This window comes from Argiope bruennichi, chromosome 10 (assembly GCF_947563725.1).
Source record: "Argiope bruennichi chromosome 10, qqArgBrue1.1, whole genome shotgun sequence".
In the NCBI taxonomy this organism is placed as follows: Eukaryota; Metazoa; Arthropoda; class Arachnida; order Araneae; family Araneidae; genus Argiope; species Argiope bruennichi.
Window position 1 is genome coordinate 74,004,202 of NC_079160.1, and position 24,352 is coordinate 74,028,553.

Here is a 24,352-nt window from a genome sequence, read left to right on the forward strand (position 1 = left end):
GCCAAGATCAGGTGAATACATGAGAACACTCCGTTAATAATACAGTTAGTGTTCCAAGCCGCTTGGGATGGTTTAGTTGACCTTGTTCATAAATAGATATATGTTGAAGAATACTGTAAAAAAATGGACCATAAAGTTGCCCAACATGATAACAGCGACAAATTTGGAGAAACTTTGAGCAAAGTGCTAGTAAGTTAATGTTAAAATGATTCATAAGGATTGATTGAATGTTGTGGAAGCACTCTTGAAGAATAGCGAATGTCAAATGAAGGGCTCTAGCACTGACGAGATGCTTTTCATGAAATGACATGACAAATTTTTCAGAAAATATGCATCTGCAGACAAGTAATGTGTGTATATAAAATTTATTTTTAAAACCACCTAACTGTTTTCGCTTTATAAATTGATAATATTGTGTACTATATTATCAATATAGTGCAGGATATAATACTATTCTTTTTTTTTGTTAATATATGATGAGTTACATATGAATAATTTGTTGATAATGTAATTTCTCTTTTTGTATGTTGAACTTCAATGTTTGATGAAAGGCTTTTTTTTCTTTCTTTTTTTTTAAGTAATTGGTAATGGCAATACCAATTTATACACGATAAGTGAGATAGGTTCATTATTTCAATGCTATCGTTTTTGTCATGATGACTTGCATTAATTGGTAATAAAATAATTTAAATTATATGCCCAATATGTGGTTTATTTCAGCGCTGCCACTTTGCCAGCAACAGTGCGGTGCGCCGAGGAATCTAATCACTTGAACAAATGCGTTACTCGGTTCGTCCTTCCCCTGGGTATGGTAGTGCACATGAATGGCGGCACATTCTACATTCCTCTCTCCGCCATCTTCCTCACGCAGCTTGAAGGAATCAACCTTGGATTAGCGGAGACACTCGTCATATGGTGATTTTCGTTTTTCATTTTGTCTTTCAAAATTACTTTTTAAACTTCTTTTTGTTATAATATTAAGTGTATTAATTTATATTGCAGCAATACCTGAAATAAAAAATTTAAATTCACGAATTTTAAACAAAAATTATTAAAAAATTGGGAGGCAAGGAAATAATCTGATGGTAGATATATGAAACGTTTGAGGAAGAGGTGAAATATAACTGGCTAAATGTCATCCTAGGACTTGTAATTCGATCAAGAAAACTTATTTATTTCATCTGGACCTGGGTCTAAACAAATACATTCATGTCCTTTCTTTGTTTCTTTAATTTGGGTATTCCTACATTCAGTAAGCAGTTTTGAGTATTCCTAAGTATTAAATCTTTGCAAAAGGCTAGAAAATGCCAAGTCTACATAATTAAAATTCACTTTTTCATTGTTGTAATCGTTGCTATTCGTGTAATATAAATGTATTATTATAGAACTAAAAGATTGAGATAAACGCTTAATTCTGTACCACCGAAATATTAGACACGGCAACCGTAGGATATTTAAAGGAAGATGGAGCATAAAAATTTAACAATAGTATGCCGTATAAAGTTAGTGGTCAATAAAAATATGTTAAAAAATAAATATATAAATTCTCCTGAATTTTTGATGGGAATTCAACATCCCACTGCATATATGAAATATCAAATGTTGTAATTTGAACCTACTGATAATATTTCGAAATATAACGAACAGGGGGACTAGAATACTAATAATCATGCAGTTCTCATCCATAAAATTATTTTCTACTTCGTTTCACAAAACAGTTAGAGTGACATTAATAACGTAACTATGTGACAATCAAACATTTACATCAAATATATTCTGGCTTATAGTGCATCATTATATTTCCTCCAATAACTATATCTGAAAATAAGTATCCTTAGTGTCGAAACAGTATCATTGCTTCTGCACATATTGACAACTGAGTGAAAGGGTCCACAAGATATTTTTTTAAATAATTGGTCATCAATATCTGCTTAAATATGACTTACTCGATCCCCAGGGCTGAATCCTAGTGACAATGATTTTCAAGAACATAATTTCGTTCCGTGTCCTAAATAATTTAAGAAATTCGCTTCAAATGTTTGTTAAAAATACCATTTTTCGATTTGAAAGTATCGTTGATAATGGTGGTCATTTTTAGTCCAAACTTATACTCATTATGTTAGAAAAGTTCGTAACTTATTAAAGTGTGGTTAAATCTTTTTTTGAGCTTTCATTAAAATGTTTTCTGGTTATTTCAATTTTCTGATAAATAGTTATTTCTGCAGATAATTCTGAATGGGAAAATTTTACGTATATACAGTTCATAAAATATAAAAAGCTTTAAAGTATCCAAGTTTTGTTAATTGAGCACTGACTATAGATTAATAGAACTTAAAATGATATGTAAAGTTTTGCCAATATCTTCAAAGTCTAAAGTAATTTTTTTCAGAATATTAAACTATCTTCTAAGTTCACTGCTAAAGCTCAAACAAATTACTACTCGAATATGATCTCGGAAGTAACTCTCCACGAAATGTTTTTCTTCTTTTTGTTTAGTCTACGTGATTTCATTTACGCGTTCACTTTATTTCTTAATTGCGATTTTTAATTATGATGTTCCCAACACTTCATTTCTTGTTTCCCTTATATAAAACTGTATAGTGTTGTCACAAAGTGAATACATGAAATTATTGTTAAAACACTATTATAATATGGCATATGATTATTTCAAATATTCTAAAGACGCTTTTAAAGTTTATAATATGTCTGTAAGTTTCATTACAAGCTTCATTGTTATCCCGAAGAATGTCAAGGTAATATTCGAATTTTTGCCATGTATTGTGCATTTTTTCGAATGCCATTTATACAGCATCAGTGATCTTAACTTGGTTATATCAATAATTTTAACTGCAAACACTCTGTCCTTTATCTAAACCCAAAACTGATGATGAACAGTAATGCTCAAAATCAGTTAATGAAGCTAAAGAATATATTAAACTTTTTCCTTCATTGATTCGTATCTTTAAGATATCTTAAATATACAAGGTGTCTCTGAATTAATGGGCTAAACTTTAAAGATACGTAAATATATATAAAAAGAAGCATTTTTGTTGTATAGCAATATGGATTCAGAAATGAAAAGTGTAGACAGAAATTAAAAGAAATTCTGACGACCTTACATAAAATATATGTTTACTTTCTAAGAAGGTTTAAATTGCTCCATCATTCAAAAATATTTTCTAACAGCAAAGAGTCTTTTAAAGTTTGCTTGATGCCATTCAAACTCAATAAATTGTTTTGCAGACGATTTGATAATACAAACTAAATAAACCAATATTTTTCTTCCCGAAAATTCATCTTCATTTAATCTACGTCACTAAACTTGTATATCGTCTGCTTTACAAATATTTTGTAAATAAAAAGCTTTTTCTTTCATCTCATCTACATTTCTTCATTTTTCCGACTATACTATCAATCTCCGACCCCATATTGTCATACAAAAAAAGCTCCTTAATATATAAATATATGTAATGATATCTCTAATTCTAAATTAAATTCTAATTAATTTCCTAATTTTTATCTTAATTTAGGCCATATTAACTTCATTCTAAAATGTTCTCTTATTTCCTAACCCAATTTCACCTTTTTTATTTAATTAATGCAACAGAAGCTCTGTCAATTTGTTGAAATCGACAAATTCCCATACTCCGAGTGAAGGGATTAAAATTTGTCGATCTAAATAAATTCTTTTAAAAGGCCCCTATAATTCCCTTGCCTAAATCGACACGCGTAAAGAAATCCACAGAATCTCACAGTATATAATCATGGGGATAAATATTTCATTAGCTCTTTTTTCTTTTCGCTCTTGTATTGCAATGTTGATGTGCCTCGTCGCTTCTGCTTGTATATAAATTATGCCTCCCGGTATGGAATAAAAGCGAAGTTTAAAAATTAAGTGTCCTCGCTCTGTTCAGCCACAAAACTGCTTGAAAATATGTGTTTTACAATATATATATATATATATATATATATATATATAACCTACACTTTTGATTCATGAATTCAGGGACACTCTGTATGTAACATTAATTCCACATGAATTGATTATCTGTAGGACTAAAAGAAAATTAAGAACATATCTACTCCCTATTAAAACAGTACTCCCTAATTCTTCCATTGTAATATCTTTATAATCAGAGAAATGTTTTATGATCACTCTTTATTTTATTTTCTTATATTAGTTCATATTCTTATTCTCTAAAAATTCTTATTCTATTATTCTACAAAATTTCATATTCTATGGTTTAACACATTTTTTGCCACACAGTGTGACAGCTGTTCTGCTATTCATCGCATGTCCAGCTACATCAAGCGCTGGAAATCCCGTCTATTTGCTGACCGTGCTCGCAGCTGCAGGCATCAACAAGCCACAGTTCATCTCTCTCTTTTTATCTATGGAATGGCTGATGTAAGTGACTAGTTCCCATGTATAGAGCTGGCTTAATATAAAAAAATTAAGACGATATGAGTATCACTGACTTTATACCAAACAAATTAAGAAGATTTATGTATTATTGACAGTATAAAATGTGAGTATTACTGACTTAATATAAAAAAAATTAAGAAGTTATGAGTATTACTGACTTAATATAAAAAAAATTAAGAAGTTATGAGTATTACTGACTTAATATAAAACAAATTAATTAAGAAGATGTCAGTATTAGTGTCTTAATATAAACATATTAATAAGATATGAGTGTTGCTGAATTAATATAAAAAATTAAGAAGATATATTACAGACTTAATATAAAACAAATTAAGAAGATGTGAGTATTACTGATTTAATATAAAACAAATTAAGAAGGTGAGAACTTCTAGCATGATAATATTTTAGGCTTCATTCGTCTATTTTTATGTTGTTTTTGAAAATGTTTCTAATTATTTCAATTAATATCTAACTTTTTATATAGTTTTACTTTTACTTTTCTTATTACTTTTTTTATTTTTCTTACTGTTGCTCAGAAGCAATGAGTTTTCGTTGACTTTTATGGGAAATCTAAAATTCCAAAGTGTGAGTATTGTAAGCATACCTTCATACAGAGATTTCTGAGTAATAATTAAAATAAATCAATAAAAATGAATTTTTAAGAATTATTTTTTAAAAATCTGAAAACCTGTAAATATATTATTCATATCCAACTCACTTAGTATGTGCAGCCAAGAAAATTTTTTGTTAGATTTTTTCCCCATTTGCGAATTAAATTGTTAATCTAATATTGGGAATTGCACTAATTTATAAATGCAGTGACTAAAACAACGAAAAGTATTGTTGTAAAGTATGGTCGCTGACCTTGTTTTAAAAATTACTGCATTATTATATGCCATTTCTGTAGTACGACTGCGTTGTAAATTACGAAATCGGTCTTCAAATAGATCTAGTGATCCACAGATCCATTATGAATGGCAATCTCGCTAAAGGATGTAAGAAGTAATGATGATAGCTTTCATGGATTTATAATCTTATGAAAAATCCTAAGCTCTATTCCAAAGATTTACATTAACTGGTAGATTTACTGGAGAAGAAATAATAAATAATAAAAATGAAATATTAAATAAAAGCTGTTAAAAACTTTCATTGTTTTCTATTTTGCATAGAATATTTTATTGTTTAGAAATAAATTTATATATTATCATATGCCATTCCCGTCGAGGGACTACGTTGAAAATTATAACATCCGTCATCGAATATCCTCAATGATCCAAAGATCCATAATAAGTGGCAAACCTGCTGAGGCATATAAGAAGTATTGACGATAAATTTCATGGGTTCTAAAACTTATGGAAAGTCCTAAGCTCTATTCCAAAAATTTGTATTAAATAGTAGATATACCAGAGAAAAAAATAATAAAGAATAAAAATAAAGAACTTCCCAAAAAATTTGCCATAAGAACTGTCATTGTGTTCAGTTTTTCGTCAATTATTGTATTTTTTTTAGTAATCAATTTCTCCTTTCTTTTTCAACAGGGAGCGGTTTCGTACAATTATGAATGTTGTAGCTGATAGTTATGTCGCTGCTTTCGTAGAAAAGATCTGTGGAAAACGACTTCCTTTGGATTACGATGACATCGAATATGCCAATCCAGTTCTCGATGGTTACAATCCTTCTCCTGTGGTTGTCAGAGACACTCCTGCACCACAGCCAGATAATGTCAATATATGTCGTTGCTGTGGAAGTCGGATAGAAGTTGCCTGACGAAGCTTCCCATACGTGCTCAATAGGATCGAATAAAAAGCATAGCATCATAACGAGCATCATGTTAAGACATTATCACTACATATATTTTCTTCATGATTCATGTTTCGTATTATGACAATGAAAAAAATTGAAGAGTGATATATATTTTTGCATTAAAAATCTGGAATCTTATATTAGGAGCTGTATAGAATTTTTTTTATAAATATTCATTCATTAGACTCTTTAACATTATAGAACAAGTTAAAAGAAAGATTTCGAAATTATATTATTTTGTTAAAATTTATCTATTAAGGGCAATTTGTTAATTTTTGTCTTTATATCAATAACTGATTCTTGACATAACAATCAGAAATCCTTTGTTTATCGATTCTTCTTTCTCTATAAGTACATATTTGAGATCACTATAAAATTTGTCATGACAAAATGGATTCTTAATTTGTTTTAATATCCAAAATTTGTCGGCAATAGAACATTATAAGATTCCTTGAACTTACAAACTAACTTATATCATATTTTATTATTTGGCATATAATAAAAATGGTATAAGTTAAGCCATTATACAACTACGGAATAAATTCATATCATATTGCAAACTTTATGAATATAATTGTGCATGTCCTTTACATACGTAACTACATACTGCACTATATGGTACTGTAAGCAAGACCCTAACATCCAATGACTGTGTTTTGATATTTTGCGGTAAATTTTTAAATAAAAAAAATGACTTCTTAGTTTTTGGTTGTAAAGATACAAACATGAAAGATGATTTCTGCAGAAAAACACTTTTAAAAATTTTGTTATTGGAAATATTAAGTGAAAATTCTATGAAAAGTATTTATGCGTACATCAAAATTATGCTGTTTTTAAGCCTTTCACCTCATTGACGAATATATAACAAACAACTTACAAAAATAATAAAGTAAAATATTATTTAAATTAATCAAAACTAACTAAATATTTTATGAATTTCAAAAAGTCTATAAAATTTAAATGAAAATATTATTATTAATAATAAATAATTTGATTGATTCTAAAGAAAAAAAAATCGATATTAAATATTCTAGACTAAATTACGGGACTAAAAAATGTTCGATCCTTATCTAAAATTATAAAAAATCTGACATAAAAATATAAATTATTTATAATTACAAATGAATCATTTATTTTTGCTATCCATATTGAAAGTGAGAAGTCAGTTTTGATGCAGTTTTCTCAATTAAAGAATGTAAAAAAATGAGAAAGAATTTATTTTATTGTACAAAATACAATTATCGAACGATATTTTACTTTATAATGTAATAAAATTTCCAGTTGTTTTTCTTTGAAATATTTCATACATTGTGTTTATTTTAAGTGTGTTATGTATTGTGTTTATAATAATAAATTTATTCTTGTAATGTTTCTATCTGAATTGTTGACGAATTTGCAAAATTTAATGAATTGCTCGTGCGTTAAGAAATTTTTCTTTTATCTCACTGTGAATTTCAACTTCTCCATAAAAAATGCTTCGGCATCTATTTTTTTTAGAGAAATAGAGCCTAAAATTTCTCTAAAATTTTGAAAAAAAAATGAAATTTTTCTCGGCAGCAAAGTGGCAACATGAAACAAATTTTATTATAAAAATGGAGATAATGCAAGATTATTGAATTTTTTAGCAGTGCGCAACAAGAACTGATGTGTGAACTTGTGTCATTTTCATTTATTGGATTCATATGTATATATAATTTACTTTTGTCCATTGATTTTCGCCTATATCCTAAATCTTAAATTTAAATGTGAATTACTTCTGAACCATTTAATATTATCTTATTATTTTAAGTTTGATTAAAATTTTTAACTGATGCATCTGAAATTTTAATGTGAACTCAAATTCACAAGAAGTTAAAATCAATAAAATTATTCTTTAAATATTTAAAGTATATTTTATATTTGAATAAATAAATGCAGTAAAGTGAGACAATTTGGTTACTTTTTTCTTTTCTTGCAACTGCTTTGTAAAATAGAAATGCACAATATATATATATATATATTTCAAAATCATCGTAAACATAGTTTTACATTATGTCGAAACATGATAATTTATATTATTTGTGTATTAAAAATAAGTAATAAATAGTTTTGACAAAGTTGTCTTAGGAAAAAGGAACATTTGTCAATTGCGTTAAAGTCAGTCGAAATTTTTTACTATGAAAAGACTTTACATATAAGTATTTACTCTTTATTGTGAAGAAACATAAAGAAAAAAAATTGGAAAGCAAAAATTGGAGAATGTTTAAAAACAGCAAACCTCAAAATTTGAAAAGAATTTCAGAATACCATTAGAGGAGGCAAATTTTTTCAGACTTTCAAAATCAGGAGAATCAATTATGTACATGATATTTTGCACTTTAAGTAAAGAATTACCATGTGTATTTTGGAAATAAAAGATTTTCCCTCTGTCATTCTTAGGAAGATAGGATTCCTCAAAATAAGCATCTCCATACAACTGAGTGAATTTATCAGCAAAATACTGAATACTTTTCTAACTAGCATGAAATTCTTGCTGAACCTATTTGATTTGTCCTATCTATTCTGGCTTTCGCCCGAATATTGTAATTTGCCCTTATATCGCCTTTGGATTGGTTGGGTTTCCCTACCTTGAATACCTTTAATTTTTTGGGTTCTGAAATATTAACATTTTATCATCTTCTTCAGATATGTTATGCAAAGAACATGTGCAATCAAATTCATCTCGATGTTATGGCTATTCCTTTGATTGATCTTTCATTTACTAGCTCCCCTACCCTAGATTTGATTTAATTAGAAGGATCGGTCTTTTGTAATCAACTATAAAAGACTTATGGAGACTGCATTCTCTATAAATTTAAGGAATATTTCATGACGACCATCAAGAAGTATTCCTTGATGTTCAAGAACAAATGAGTCGTTGAAAAGTCTCATCTTCCTCATCTATGTTCAATAAAATCTGACATCTTGGTTTTTTCGAATGAAGCTGTTTGACTTTTATTCACAATGATTCAGTGAGGATTATTATAATTTTGAAATATTTTTCGACTGGTCATTTCCTTATTAAACGCAAGTGAGACGGCGAATTGTAACCTAGTATATCGTCTTAATTTTGATACTGTGGTTTTCCCATTTGGTCCTAAGTGTTTCTTGATACCTGAAATAATTATAGAAACAAAATGGAAAACGCATGAATTGAAAAAAATATATAAAAATTTTGAGAAGAAGATGAAATTCTTCTATGTAAATTTATCTTATTTTTATCCAGATTTCTGGTGCAACTTCTCCAAGTTGTAATATTGAACTGAAAAGTAACAAAAATTTAAATCCAAAGTAATTCTAGAACGAAATTATGAACTTATTTTCGTAAAAGAAATAATTTTTCTACGTTTACTTAAATGGGCTACTTGAATTACTTAAATTGTCTGCCAGAAACCTAATTTGAACAAATTTAAAAAACAGTTCTGATTAAAAATTGCAAAACAAATTGTAAGGTTTTAAACGAGCAAAAACCTTATTAGTAAATATCTTCTCAGTTCTATAAAAAACGATCTCTAGATGCCATCTCATTTCCCGAATACCCACATATTTTGCGTGTGGCCATACTGGTATTTCTTAACAATAAATGAGGGTTTAATTTTTTACAGATTAATCTTTAACAAACATTATTTAGAACTTAAATTTTTAAGGAAATAAGCTTTTTCAGAATATTAGTGCGTATTTAAATTTCTATGCAAGCACATCCTTATTTCAAGTCCATAATGCTATGAATAAATTATTTAATTAGATAAAAAGTTATATGAAAGGAATAATTGGAATCTTAAATATGAATAACACAAGTATACTTCACTTTCTAATTCCAAAATAGACTCGAAATAAGCATTAAGTTAGGTTTTGCGTTTAGCAGGGGAAAAAGTTTTATTATCCTGCTGCCATCTATTGGTTAGAATTGGAAATAAAATATATCTATATACTTCAATAACCTGGTTATTAATTATTCATTTAAAAGGCCATCTAAAATAAAAGTTTTAATTCTCAAATCACTGCAGTATTGTAGAAAAAAATTAATGAGTTTTAAAAATACGTTTCAGGGTCGTTGGTAACATTTTAAATTGGCATTAAAAAACAGCATCTTATATTTATTTGAAAGAAAAGAATTATTTAAGATATAAAATTTCTTAATTAAATATGCCTTTCCTCATTAAAGCGACATGAAAGTTTCATTGCATATAGAAGAAAATAATGTTTAATCTGCTAAAATTATTTGCTTTTAACGAACAATAATATAAACGAATATGTAGATGTGTTGTGTGCTATGTAAGAAAGATTATTACACCTAGAAACCTCACACGTGCCACAAATATATTTCGGAAAATTGGAAATTAATTTTTAATTAATTTGGAAATTAATTAAAAATTAAACAGAAATTTAGCCTTTTCCCTCTGTAACTTTCTAAAATATTATACGATATAGCTAATTTTTAGCCATTTAAATTTTTTTTGTTTAAAATATCCATTTTTCTGAATTTTGGCAATTTTTAAAAATGAATTTTTGGCATAGTTTTCAACAATACATTTGGCTGTTGCATAGAAATTCAAACGGTTTTCATTGCTTTATGAAATATTTCGTTGAAATTGTTAATTGCTCAAGATAAAAAAGAAAGATTTTGTTCAGTATCTGAATTGGTTACATTGGGAATAAACACACAAAGAAGTTCAAGTACAGCGAAGGTTTGATGATAAACGAAATGGATTGTTGCTATTTTAATAGCGTTTTAATATCACGAGACTTGATTAATATACAATGCAATGGACGGAGTATATAAGATCATTAAATTAACCTGGTATTAATGCCAGTGACATTTAAAATTGTTTGTCGACAATATTATGGATATTTGATTCAAATTAAACTCAGCCGATATTTCTGACGAACTAGCTGGTCACCAAAGGGGCTAGTGAGATATGAAATACTTTATCTATACTTATAAATAAAGCTCAATGTGTGTGTGTGTGTTGGCGCTCTACAGGCCAGGTCATTTGACATACAGCTACCAAATTTGGTACATGTATACCTTAGAGGTCGGGAATGTGCACCTGGGGTCCCTTTTTTTGACATTTTAACTAGAATTTTAATTATTAATTAAAAACTAACTTTCCCGCCAAAAAAATCTTCCATTTTCCCCACCGCCAAATGAGTAAGGCTTCAGCTTTTTTTTTCTCCCAACAGTAATGAGGCTAGGGTTAACATTTTTCGGCGGATTATTTCAAACTATTCTGTTTATTTTCTTAATGTTTTATGCATTTAAAATTAAACATTGTTAATTAATCCATGTTTCAGATTCATTCTGAAGTACTTTTGAATTAAAATAACACAGAATAAAGGAAATTAAAAATGTCTAATCTGCATAGCGTTACCCCAACTGGCGTAGAAAAATTCACGCATTTGCGTTACCGTAACTGGCGAAGAAAATTCACTCATGCGCATTGTGTTCTTATTGTTGGCATGACAACCATTATCAACGGATGATTTAAATTATTTTTAGGTTAGTTGCATGCTTTTGTAAGTAAATTGTATTTATGTTAGTTGTATATTTTTTGTATATGCTTATAGTTTTAAGACCATCGTTTTTTAAGTAGTTTTTTTTAACCTGTTTTCAATGATTTAAATTATTTTTAGGTTAGTTGCATGCTTTTGTAATTAAATTGTATTTATGTTAGTTATATATATTTTTTGTATATGCTTATAGTTTTAATTACATCGTTTTTTAAGTAGTTTTTTTAAACCTGTTTTCGACCGATTATTTTAAACGATTCATTTTATTTTCTTTGTGTTTGATGCATTTAAAATTAAACATTGTTAATGAATCGGTCTGTTCATGATGAATCTGAGAAAATTTTGTTGACAAATTCTTGAGATATTACATAAATTAAGAAGGATATTCTTTAGTGCACATAAAGTTTAAACGCTCAGTGACTCTATTATCAGTAATCATATTATTAAAAAAATGCTTTGTTTCAGTAAAAAAATATTATTATATTAATTGCAGATTAATCATTTACACTTAAATTTAATGCATAAATTCTACGAGGGGTAACAGAAAATTAGAGAGATACATATCACGTTATGGGGGCCTTTATAATATTATGAGTGAATTATATGACTATCAAAATTTGAAGTTTTAAAATAAGTTGGAATTGCGTAAAATAATTAATGGTACGACCGGAGTTTAACCCCCTGCTTTTTGCAATTTTTAAAAATCGCCAACAGCGGCCTTGCGAAATGTTCAAAAGCAAAAGAGCAGATCTTCAATTATAGTGCATAATAAAGATTGCCAGCTTTGGCGCGTTATCGCAACTTGGTGAAGAAGGGGGTTAAACTCCGGTTCAACTTATTTAATTATTAAAATTTAAACGAACATTAAGACTGGCGAACCGGCTGGTCGCCAAAGGCGGCTAGTGTATAATATTTTCAATAGATAATTCATTAAATTTTACATGCTGAATCGATTCATTCTGCAGAATATTTTAGCAGCTTTAATATAAAAGGAGTGTAAATGATATAAATCGTTAAATGCATAACATTTGGCACCTTTTCACACTGTTACTATAAAGAAATTCAGATAAAATATTAAAATACATATTTAATGCTCCCTTTATTTTTAATTTTAAAAAATTATTTATTTATTTGCTATCAAAAACAGAATAATTTGTAAGTTTTAAAGTTGGTTAACAATATTTAGTTAATGCTACTAATTGTATAGATTGATCATGTGTATTCTGGAGGCGGTAAATAGAGATAATGTGAGAAACTTATAAAATAAAGAAAACAAATGCGCATGTATGTGGGTGAAGCCGAAATTTTATTTTTTGAGTGAACCGGCTATTGCAAATTTTGACTATTATAAGAACAAATTATATATTTTTTTAAAACAAAGAGTAATTATGCAGAGTCTTTTCTTTGATGTTCTAAGAAGCACGTACCAGAGATGCCGTCGCAATGTCAGAAGATGCAGAGAAGTAAGATTCAGTGTGATATGTTCTTACAGACCACTATATATTTAACCAGAAGCAAGTTTCAGAACTATGTCGCCACAATCCACGATGTCAGTTCATTGAAAAATACAGATGTCAGATGCTGGTCTTGGACATCCATTCCATCTTCAAATTCGATGTCCACCAGAAGTCCTACTAAATAGTCAATGTCCGGGATACCACACAGAGGCAGAAGTCAAAATCGGTTAGGCCTTCAAGTGCAGGCTTAAATGTCATAGTCCGAGGTGCCTTCATAAGGCTTTATACAGTCATAGTTGGAAAAGTATCTTCACAGTATCAGAAGAAATTAATTATCTTCATATAAAAATAAAGTCCGCGGTGATCATATAAGCAAAATAATAAAAATAGTGTCCGCAGTAATAATATATATACAGGCAAAATAATAAAAATAAACACTATATACAATATTTACAGGAGTATTTACAAAACACTCAAAAAACGACGAGGCGATACCAGAGTAGATTGTCTTGAAGATGATTTTCCATTGGCTTCTTTTTTTTTTTTCAGTACTGAAGAGATCTCAATATTCGGATAATTCTGGACATAACTATTGCACGAAGTGAGCAGAAATTGTTACAGTTTGTTCCCTGATATTTTTCGGTGGTATTAATTGTAATTGTCTCTTTATAATGGAGTTTCAAATATAAAATGTTCTAAAAAGTTTATCTTGTTCTTGCCGTTCAACTGAAAGGAGGAAGAAAATGCAGAGGTGTCTGTGCTATTTGTCCAGAAAGCTGTTTTGTTTCAGTTCATTTGGTAGATATAGCGCAAGTATGGCACATGTATTTGCCGGAAAATCATCATAATCATTTCATTATCAATGTTCAGATTGAATAAATATTTTTTTGCAAAATGTTTGGCAAGAAGCAATACAAGTTCAGATACAGGTTTCGTTTCATCAGTCGTTGTAGTCGACACATCCTTCACCTCAATAATCTCAATAAATTCAGTTCCTGTTTGCAAAGCTACATCTTGACTCTTTTTGCGTTCAGAGTCTAAGTTGCTCAAAATCATGAGAAAAGCCACATATGGAAAAAGGTGGAGACAGTACCAAAAGTTAAAAATGCAGAATATTTCAAACATGCTCCACAACCAGGATAGCAAAACACAAACAGTAATTACTATCTCCTTCGTCATTTTGAATTACAGTTTTTTAAACACAAATACTTTGAAAATTCAAACGTCGATTTATAATTGAAATAAAGCTCACCGTATCTCAAGAAACGCAAACAAATAATTAATTCAACATATCGTCATTTGCGTTGTTGTATCTTTGCAGTATTGTTACATTAATAGAATATTATTCAGCTATTGTTGAGTTTTATTGAAATAAGCAACACACAGCATTTAAACATTATTGCTCAAAGCAACAATTAAATTCATCTATTAAATTTGTAAGTATTATTGTAACTCTAATAATATTATGGTAATAGCGTTTTCAATTCAGAAAATTTATTAAATTTTATATATATATATATATATATATATATATATATATATATATATATATATATATATATATATATAGGGTGTTGCCGAATTCGATCGATAAATTCAGAGAGGTGATAGTAGGCATCAAGAGAATAAGGAATCATCATACAACATGGGAGTCCCAAACGACGTTTAGGGGGTGAAGATCACAAAAATATAGGGAGTTGGAGAAGTGTTGGAAACTGCACAAAATTAATTAAAAAATAACAAATGGTGTTTCAACTATGATTTTTTTTAATGAAAGCACATTCTTAAAGGCTATTTTTCATGTAAGTAACATGCCGCTTTGATGAACCAGGGGGTCGTAAATTATTGAAAACGAAAAATTAGTTTAGAACCCTTATCTGCAAAAATATTAAAACTTTAAGAAAAATTAAAGCTTGAAAACATAAGGAATTTTATTCTCTTTAATTTGATATAAGTCTGTAGTGTTAAAACTAAGGAGGTTTTAAGATATTCAAGAAAAACTAAAATGTTTGCCTGGAAACATCACTGAAACAGCGGCACCGATGCTTACAGAAGGTATTGCAAAATTCTACCGAAAAATTCTGAGGACTGGTAGTAGGCATCAAGGCGATAAGAATTTCCAAAGAAATATAAAGTTGCAAAACATATATTACAGATGTTGTTACAGCACAGACATTTTAACATAAGAAAAGAGACGTCTAAAGAACCGCCGAACGCTCTCAAACATGCCAGGTGTGCTTGCGATTTCTCCAGCAGTGATGACGATCCGTGCTACGGGATCTTCGACTTTCTTTCTTTCGCCACAGAATATCCCCGAACTTGGAATCTCTAGGATTCCCTGTCGGTTGAAAGGATATACGTGGGAGTATTTATTGAGATAAAAGAAATACACATAAAAAGACATAAAATATCATCAATACACATAAAAAGTAACTATATACAATATTACAATGATGAAGGTGTTCGGTGGGGAGTATGAGCAGATGAAATCTATTGAAGTTAATATATTCTGGAGAAGAGCTTGGTTGAGAAATGAAACGAAAATTTATACTGGGCTTGGGTCTGGAGAAATCAATTCCTCGTTCTCTTGTAGGAACCGCACAAAATTTCTAATTTTAACCTTGGATATCTTGTAATATTATAAACCAAGTAAGGATTAATGATTACAATGATTGATAATACCTATTTACTTCAAACGACTAATCTTTTACATAGAAAAAAAAATTAACTATTAGTTGCGAAATTTTTTTATCACAATTTTTCAGATATATATATATATATATATATATATATATATATATATATATATATATATATATATATATATATATATATATATATATATATATATATATATGTGTGTGTGTGTGTGCGTGCGTTTGCGTGCTTGCGTGTGTGCGTGTGCGTGCGTGCTTGCGTGTGTGTGTGTGTGTGTGTGTATGTGTGTGTGTGTGTGTGTGTATGTGTGTGTGTGTGTGTGTGTGTGTGTGTGTGTGTGTGTGTGTGAAAACTGTGCAAGGAAGATAATCCTTGAAGTCTGAAATAATAACAGACATAAAATCCAAACCTATTCCCAGACTAAATAGACCCCAAATCGTTGTTGTTGTTTATAATCCTAGGTGGTATAGTCCATGAAACCAAAGATCTCTAAAAAGTCCATATAGCGGGTTCCTTAAAATCTCAAAAATCGTAAAATTTAAACATTTAAGAATATGATTGGGGAAGACTTGATCTACCTCGCGTCAAGGACATTCAGCAAAAATCCTCTGTCCAAAACCGTGACATATTACATTTAAAATACAAAAGTCAGATCATAAAACCACACTATTTGAAATCTATAAGGACACAATGAATATAATAAGAAACAAAAAATTATAAAATATTCATTAAATGAAAATCAAAGTGAACACAAAATTATAAATTCGAATACAGTTCCTCTTAACTTAGTATTTATTTCTGCGTATCACATTTTTGAAATTTTGTTTTGATTTCTAGTTCATTAATATCATTATCATTATTGCTTTAAGATATACGATGTCAAAAAATTCGCAATCGTGACTTTAATGAATCTCCATATCGGAGATACATTTTCAGATATCGGAATACATTTTTGGAATTGTTTCTATTTGTCTCTCTGTTAGCTATGGCCACGATAGTTTTCTGATAGACCAAAGAAATGTGCTGTGTTACCTTTGGATCAATTTTATAAATTTCCATCGAATTTCGGACGAAATCGATTTGAAAAAAGATTATTTTTCTGCCTGTTCGAATACAAATCAATAGAATACACAGTTTATATGTATCAAAGTTTGAATCAAATCTGGTAAAAGTTGGCTATTTGTTAGTCCATTTATTCGTGTAAACGCGATCTTTAAGGATTTATATAAATGAAATTCAGCATATGATATTGTTACAAAAATTGTAGTTCTCAAATAAATCTCTTCTCGAAAACGGGACTTTCAAAATATATACTCGTATATCTTATATATTCCACGAAGAGAAATATCTTCAAGTGCGGGAATCCAATTCTAAGAGGTCAAAAAACTGGAGAAAGGAACGATATTCTGGTTGTGTTCTCACATTCCACCTTGCTTCGAATTCCAATTTCATGGGTAATAAAAATCTACGTACTCATAGAGTCCATGGTCTAACCCAACGTCCATAATTTTCATGCAGGTGGGAGAGGGATAGTACATTTATTAAGGAGTATACGAAAAAGTTACGGTTAATAACTCCCGCTGATTCTTTTTTATCGCATGAATAACTTAGCAAAAAAGGATTTTTTTCTTATGTTTATTATCCACAGATCATGACTTATGAAGAAAGTTTTCAGGGAATCGAGGATTTTAAACTGGGACATAATAAGTCTCTCTTAACCCTTTATAGGGATTTTTTTTCTAGTCACATTATGTTAAAATATTTTTAGACTTGAAATTAGACTAAGAAAAGGGATTCATTTAGCTTTTAGATAAATTTAATTTGATTGATTAATTAATTTGGTTAATTAATAATTAAGAGACAAACCAAGACACATCATTTTGTGTGAGATAAAGAACTGAAGCATCTAAGCTTCTGTCTTTCTAAAAAAAAATTTCAGAACTTATGCCACCCTACATAATTTCATACAAAGATTGATAAATTTGGTGGGAAGCATACTTTCCACGGCCTTAGAAAGGGTTAAATAATGGAATTTAAGATGATTTCTTAAGATATTTTCTAAATTAATGAATATCGAAGGAATATGTAATTAATTATTTATAACGTCGATGTTTCAGTGAACTTTAAATTCATGTACACCGACATATTTATATTATGGGTCAATCTTCTAGCAAGTCTTCAATATTTAGTTCCATTTTTAATTAGAATTTCTTTGAATTTTTTTGAATTTTGTGTCTTTTTTGTGTCAAACTAGATCTATAAAACAAATTGATTTAAGTGGTGAGTGGAAAAAATTTTTTATTAGACAATTTTTGTTAGTACAGTAGTGATCAGTTTTTCAGTTTGACTTCTCAGAAGTTTTGAATGTTGAGACTTTTTAATCAAAAAAGGAATATTCCACCCAAATACGAAAAGAATTATTTAACATTGCATATTAATTAAAAATCCGAGAATGTTTGCTTCGGACATATAAATACATTGCAAACTAAAAATGGTATTTGGAAATCCCCAAAAAGTTTTTTCATTTCTCAGTTTAAAGACACAGCAACAATTCTCCTCAATCTATAAAACAGTTTTTTAAAACTGTTTTTGAGCAGCACTATTTGTTTGCCAACTGCAAATAGGGCAAGCGAACAAAGCTTCGCAATTTCGAATGGAATTTTGGAAAAGAAAAAGGATACATTTTTTTTATTTATTTTTATTTTTATTTTAACATAGAAATATTTGAATACTATCACAGACGTTTTCGATAGTTCATATCCATTAATACAAAGTAAGCTAGATGTTTCAATAAAAAATTACAAATTAATCGAGATCCAGTATTAATAAGAATTATTTATCTTTCTAGACATTTTATTTTAGAGTTCCAAATTATTAACGAATTTGCTATAAAACATGTAAATAAATGAAACAGAAATCATATCTTTCTTATTTGTGAATCAAGTCATATTTTAATATTTTATGACTGAATCATTTTATTAGCATATTTAATATTATTCTTGTTAAGTTAAATTAAATAGAAGTATATATTTTATAAATTAAATAAAATTATTATGTAATATAATTTATTATATAAGTTTAATTTAAAATAATTAAATTAATAAATTGTGTAAATAAATAAATTAAAAAACTAAATTAAATAAATTTATTAAATTTGCATTTAAGTTATTTATAAAATATAAGTATTATTTAATATAAAATTTAAATATTATATTTCATATTAAATTAAATTTTGCAAAAATGAGTTATTTATTTAGTACTCTCATGTGTTCATTATGTCTTTGAGATCATAAACCGCGAAATGAGATCAATTATTATTTATCTCAGAAATTTATTTCAATTACTCGCAAATCAACTTTGTACCAGTTTTGTTTTAGTTTTGGCCTGCTGTGTTGTTTAATATACTGATTTGATAACTACGATTACCAGACGCTGAATATTACTATTTCGCTGTGATTGCCATTATTATCACTATTTTCATATCCAGCGATTTTTACAGATTATATGCAATGCAGATGACCTAATATGGGATCCAATATTGTACAATAATTTTGTGAATTTAGATATCACATGGCGCAGCATTGAAATATCGTTCAGGGAATTATCGTATGTTAATGTTCAGTCTTGAATCATTATATATGATCTCTCGTATACAATTTCAGAATCAAAGATGTATTGGTAAAAATTATATCTGTGATTTTGTTCTCTAATGGATTTACGAATCATTATTTTCCTGGAATTTGGCTCTTTTTACGAATCATTGGGTTTATTTCTTGCGAATGGTTTATTATCTTGAAAATAATTCAGCTAATATAATTAGTTACAAATATATTGATGTCATTATAACCGGTTGCAAATTATTAGAATAATAGTACACTGATGAAACGTAGTTTCAATTGCCGAGATATGTTGATGCACAGTGTCGTAGAATCATTACATATGACATTCCATATACAATTGGGGAAGATAGTATGTATTGAGGAAAATTATGCATATGATTTTGTCCTAAATCAGGCTTGAGAATTATTAGGCTTTCTTGATATCGGGGTGGTTTACGAGTCATTGAGTTATTATATTGCTTACGAATGATTGGTTGCCTTGGAATTTGTTCAACCCCTATAATTAGTTAAAAATTTACTGGTTCTCCAGTAATTGATTGCGAAATATTTGGAATAATACTGGATTAGTGTAGTGATGAAATGTGATTTCAGCTGCCGAGATGCGGTTAATCTAAGTGCTGTAGAATCAATGTATAAATTAAAAGAATGTAGATGTATTAAGATCCTCAACACTAAATCTAATGGTAAATAATTAATTTATATTAAAGATAGGTATAATAGAAAAATGCATTGTTATAAATTTTGCTTAAAATAGTGCTGATAAAATCCGATTAAAATTAAAGAATACTAGCAGACCCGGCCACGCGTTTCTGTGGCTAAGGTTTTTCTTATATTACATAGTAGTAAACTATTCAAGGGAAACGGTAGGAGAACACCAGTCATGGGGACCACCATGCTTTTTTACACAGATGCCATTTGTTAAAAAACATGGGGACCTCCATGATTGATTTTCTACTACCGTTGATATTGAGCAAAAATCAATGCAAAAAAAAATTTTAATTTCTTTATTTTTTGTATTCACGTTTGTAACAAATGAGAACATTACAAAGTTGTTAGTAAAAAACACGTAACACTTAAACTTATAAATGAGGTAGGTAGGGCAGATAGTTTAAAATCTTTGACAATAATGTTTATTATTTTGAATTATAAATACTTTTAATTTCAATTTAATTTAGCACTAATCGGTGCACAATATTTTTGGTTAACCTGTCCTTAGCTAACGCAAATAGATTTGACGGTTTTCCGGTGATCTTTTTGATGACCAAATGCGTACCGTTGCATAATCGAGGTGTATTCAAATTACACAGGAGAATAATAGGAGAACCAATCTTTAATCAAAGGTTATGTGGTGGCATTCCAGGTATATCTAGTGAATTTAAAAATTCAATTGGAAAATTTACACTATCATTTTCATCAACAACAGTATCGATTGATTTAAAAGACATCAGATCGCCTGGTAACAACTGTTATTTGGAAGTTAATTTCGTCAACATCAACATTTTTGGCAGCCAAAATAGCCCGATCACTGAGCCAGTTATGATTCAAGAAAATACTCTGAATATCCGGAAAAATACTCTGAATCAATTCATTTTTTCCCTGAAGAACAGTGCAGAAATTGTCTGGCAGTTTAATGCATTGCGTATTTGGTTGCAGTTCTATTTTACCGTTCCCGGCTATGCTAATACCAAAAATTGAAAAAGTAAGAACAATTGAATTTCATTGTATTGCGTTTACTACGAAATAAATTTAACTTATACTTTAGCCTCAACAACACGTGGTGGTTATGCCATTAAAATGTAGCTTATGTGAAACGTTGGTACTTTTAACACAGCGCCATCTGTTAGAATACTTACTCAATCCAGTCAACAGATACCGCCATCTGTTAGAATTGCTTGGAGCTAACAGATAATTGTGACTGTCAAATAATGAACAAATAATTTGTTCCTTCTTAGTATAAACCCTTTATGATGTATAATAAATCCTCTAACTTCAGTGTTACAGATTCTGGCTTCCTCAACTTAAAGGATAGATTAAAAAAAAAAAAAGTTCTATATTTCACACATGAAGTTGCCATGAGATTTATTCCGCCATTGATACATTTGTCTGTTGCAATAATTCAAAATTCATTTACAAAATGAAATCAGTTTCAGAAACATTTATTAAATAATGATAAGCATTGTAGCTGAAGTGAGTAGATAGCTAAGTTGATGATAGCTGACATAACTTGATACGTACATGCAGTTTATTAGTAAAGAAATGAAAAATTGAAACAATTATTGTAACCATTTTTTATTATCATATCTTCAATAATTTATATAAAAAAGGATTAGATTTCATTTAGCATACAAATGAGTTAATATTTTTTTATTATCCGATTAGAGGAACTTATTATTGGCTCGTTCTCTTACCTTTTTTACGATATCCTTAACAAAAGAAATAAAATCATTTAATTGAAAATTCAATGAAGGTAACAAATGTTATTGCCGTACAACATTTTTCTTAGTAAACAGTCAGATAAAGAATCGGAATTCATTCAAAACGAAAAGTAATAATTATCCATGTGCACCTCCAAGTATTTTTCCAAACTTCTTTATAATTAAAAAAAGTAGAATTTTAGTATGTTATATTAATCAGTGATCCGTAACTTTTGTAATTAATCATTTTCAAATAAAATATCTTATTTCTGAGAATTGCCACCGTGCACAGTAATACAAAATTCAAACATAAGATCGTGATACTTTATCCGTTGCAACGGATAATTTGTCATATTATCCGTTGCATATATCAAATTTATTGCATGCATTAAAAAATAATTGTGGAAAATGATATCTTATTCCTGAGAAACGTTTTCGGATAGAATCATAAATAATTCGAACATTCGGATTCGAAACGTAACGCAAATGCGTGAGTTTTTCTACGCCAGTTGGGGTAACGCTATGCAGATAAGAAATTTTTTATTTCCTTTATTCTGTTTTATTTTAATTCAAAAGTACTTAAGAATGAATCTGAAAGATCGATTCATTAACAATGTTTAATTTCAAATGCATCAAACATTAAAAAAATAAATAGAATCGTTTCAAATAATCAGCCGAAAAATCTTAAACCTAGCCTCATGACTGTTGGGAAAAAAAACTGAAGTCGTACTCATTTGGCGGTGGGAAAATGAAAATTTTTTTTGGCACGAAAGTTAGTTTTTAATTAATAATTAAAATTCTAATTAAAAATTCAAAAAAGGGCTATCCTATCTTTTAAGTTAGATCAAACTGCACACGGTGTGCAAATTTGATTAAAATCGGGTAAGTAGTTTAGGAGTCCATCGCGGACAAACAACGTGACACGTAATTTATATATATTAAGATTAGTATCGGAATGTCGTTTATGTCACTGAAAAGTTAATTGTTTTAAATGTTAAGATGATGCGCTATGGAATGTTCGGAAGTTATGACGAAGAAATGTATAATCATTCTGCTAACATTCTAGTTCCTTTAAGACGGCATAACATTTTCCAATGGCGCATTTATTCTTCGAAAGGTTAAAGAAAATACGTGTCAGTTTTTTTTTCAATTTTATAGATTCGGAAGTTATTCGATTTTATATTTATAGATTTAGATATTTTTTACTTTGCACATTTCAGCGATTCTCCCTCAGTAAGTCTGCTATATATTGTATGATTCACCTATAGTTCAATATTCACGAAAAAATGTTGTAATTTTGATCAGTTAGGTACATAGAAATAAGAATAATTTGCAAAATTATAGCCTGATGAGAATTTATGACGTTCATATGGATTCAGCGGAATGTTCAGCAGGAGCGTGCGTATATGATTTGCGAGATTGTATGGATAATATGCACGTTCTTATATGAATGCATAGCAATGTATTGTTACAAACCTGTAATTTTGCTTCCCGGCACGAATAGTGTCATCGTGGAAAAAAACCGTTGCAAGATCTTTTCTGTGCGTGCTGACCGGGTGCCGCATCAATGACCTCAGAGCTTGGCGACAAAATGGATAATACTGGAAAGTTCGAGAATTTTCCCGATCCATCCAGTAGGAACCGAGATACACCCATATATGCCCTGATTGGTCTGGAAGATTCTAGCCTCGCCTGCCGGAACTATAAAAGACCGGCACTCTCAAGCTACGGAGAAGTCGTGTGTTGAGTAGTCGGAGTCGCCAACAAGTAACAAGTCTTCGAGAGGATAGCGAAGCGACGGCGGATTGCCAGCGTTGTGTGGAGTGAGTACTGAACTGATGTGTGTCAAATCCTGTTGTCTACTGAGTTCGTCTCTGCTGTAAATATTTGTCATCTGTGTACAGTCCTGTCTTCACGTGTAAATAAACATCGTTGTTTTCTATTGAGGCCTGCTGATTGAGCGTTCTCCACACCATATTAATACCATTATCCAAACGAACCCGAAAATCCGTAACAGTATATAGAAATCTGTATTTTTAGGTTAAAATGTTATTTATTAATTTAAAACATTTGTAAAAAAACTAATGGTATGATGTGTTAAAGATATATTTTGCATTTAATGAAACTGTATTTTTACCAAATGAATGATTCTTTTTCTTGGAGCTGTATTTATATTTGTTTAATTACTCACTCTTTTAAGCTGCCAAAAAGTGAATCTTTAATTAGAATTTATTTCATGAATATTATTACAAAAAACAAATAATATTGTAATGAAATCTTTTTCTTTTTTTTTTCTATTTAACATTTGTAAAATACCAGGATTCCTTATCAGTTTTTTATGATAACTTTGTGAATGACAGGATTTAAAACTTTGTTATGTAAATAGCATTTGATTATTAATATAATTTTATTATTAAAATATTACCCAAATTCTAATAAAATAAT

General features: G+C 29.2%; 1 protein-coding gene across 1 annotated transcript in view; it reads left to right on the top strand.

Annotated features, from left to right (window-relative positions):
• The window catches only part of LOC129989027 (excitatory amino acid transporter 3-like), a 50,273-nt gene extending 42,993 nt beyond the window's left edge, over nucleotides 1-7,280 (top strand). The window contains exons 8-10 of the mRNA XM_056097336.1: nucleotides 721-915; nucleotides 4,268-4,408; nucleotides 5,965-7,280. Of these exons, the coding sequence (XP_055953311.1) occupies nucleotides 721-915; nucleotides 4,268-4,408; nucleotides 5,965-6,193 (565 nt within the window). The 3' untranslated portion in view covers nucleotides 6,194-7,280. The remainder of the gene's footprint in view (nucleotides 1-720; nucleotides 916-4,267; nucleotides 4,409-5,964) is intronic.
• The last annotated feature ends 17,072 nt before the right edge of the window (nucleotides 7,281-24,352 follow it).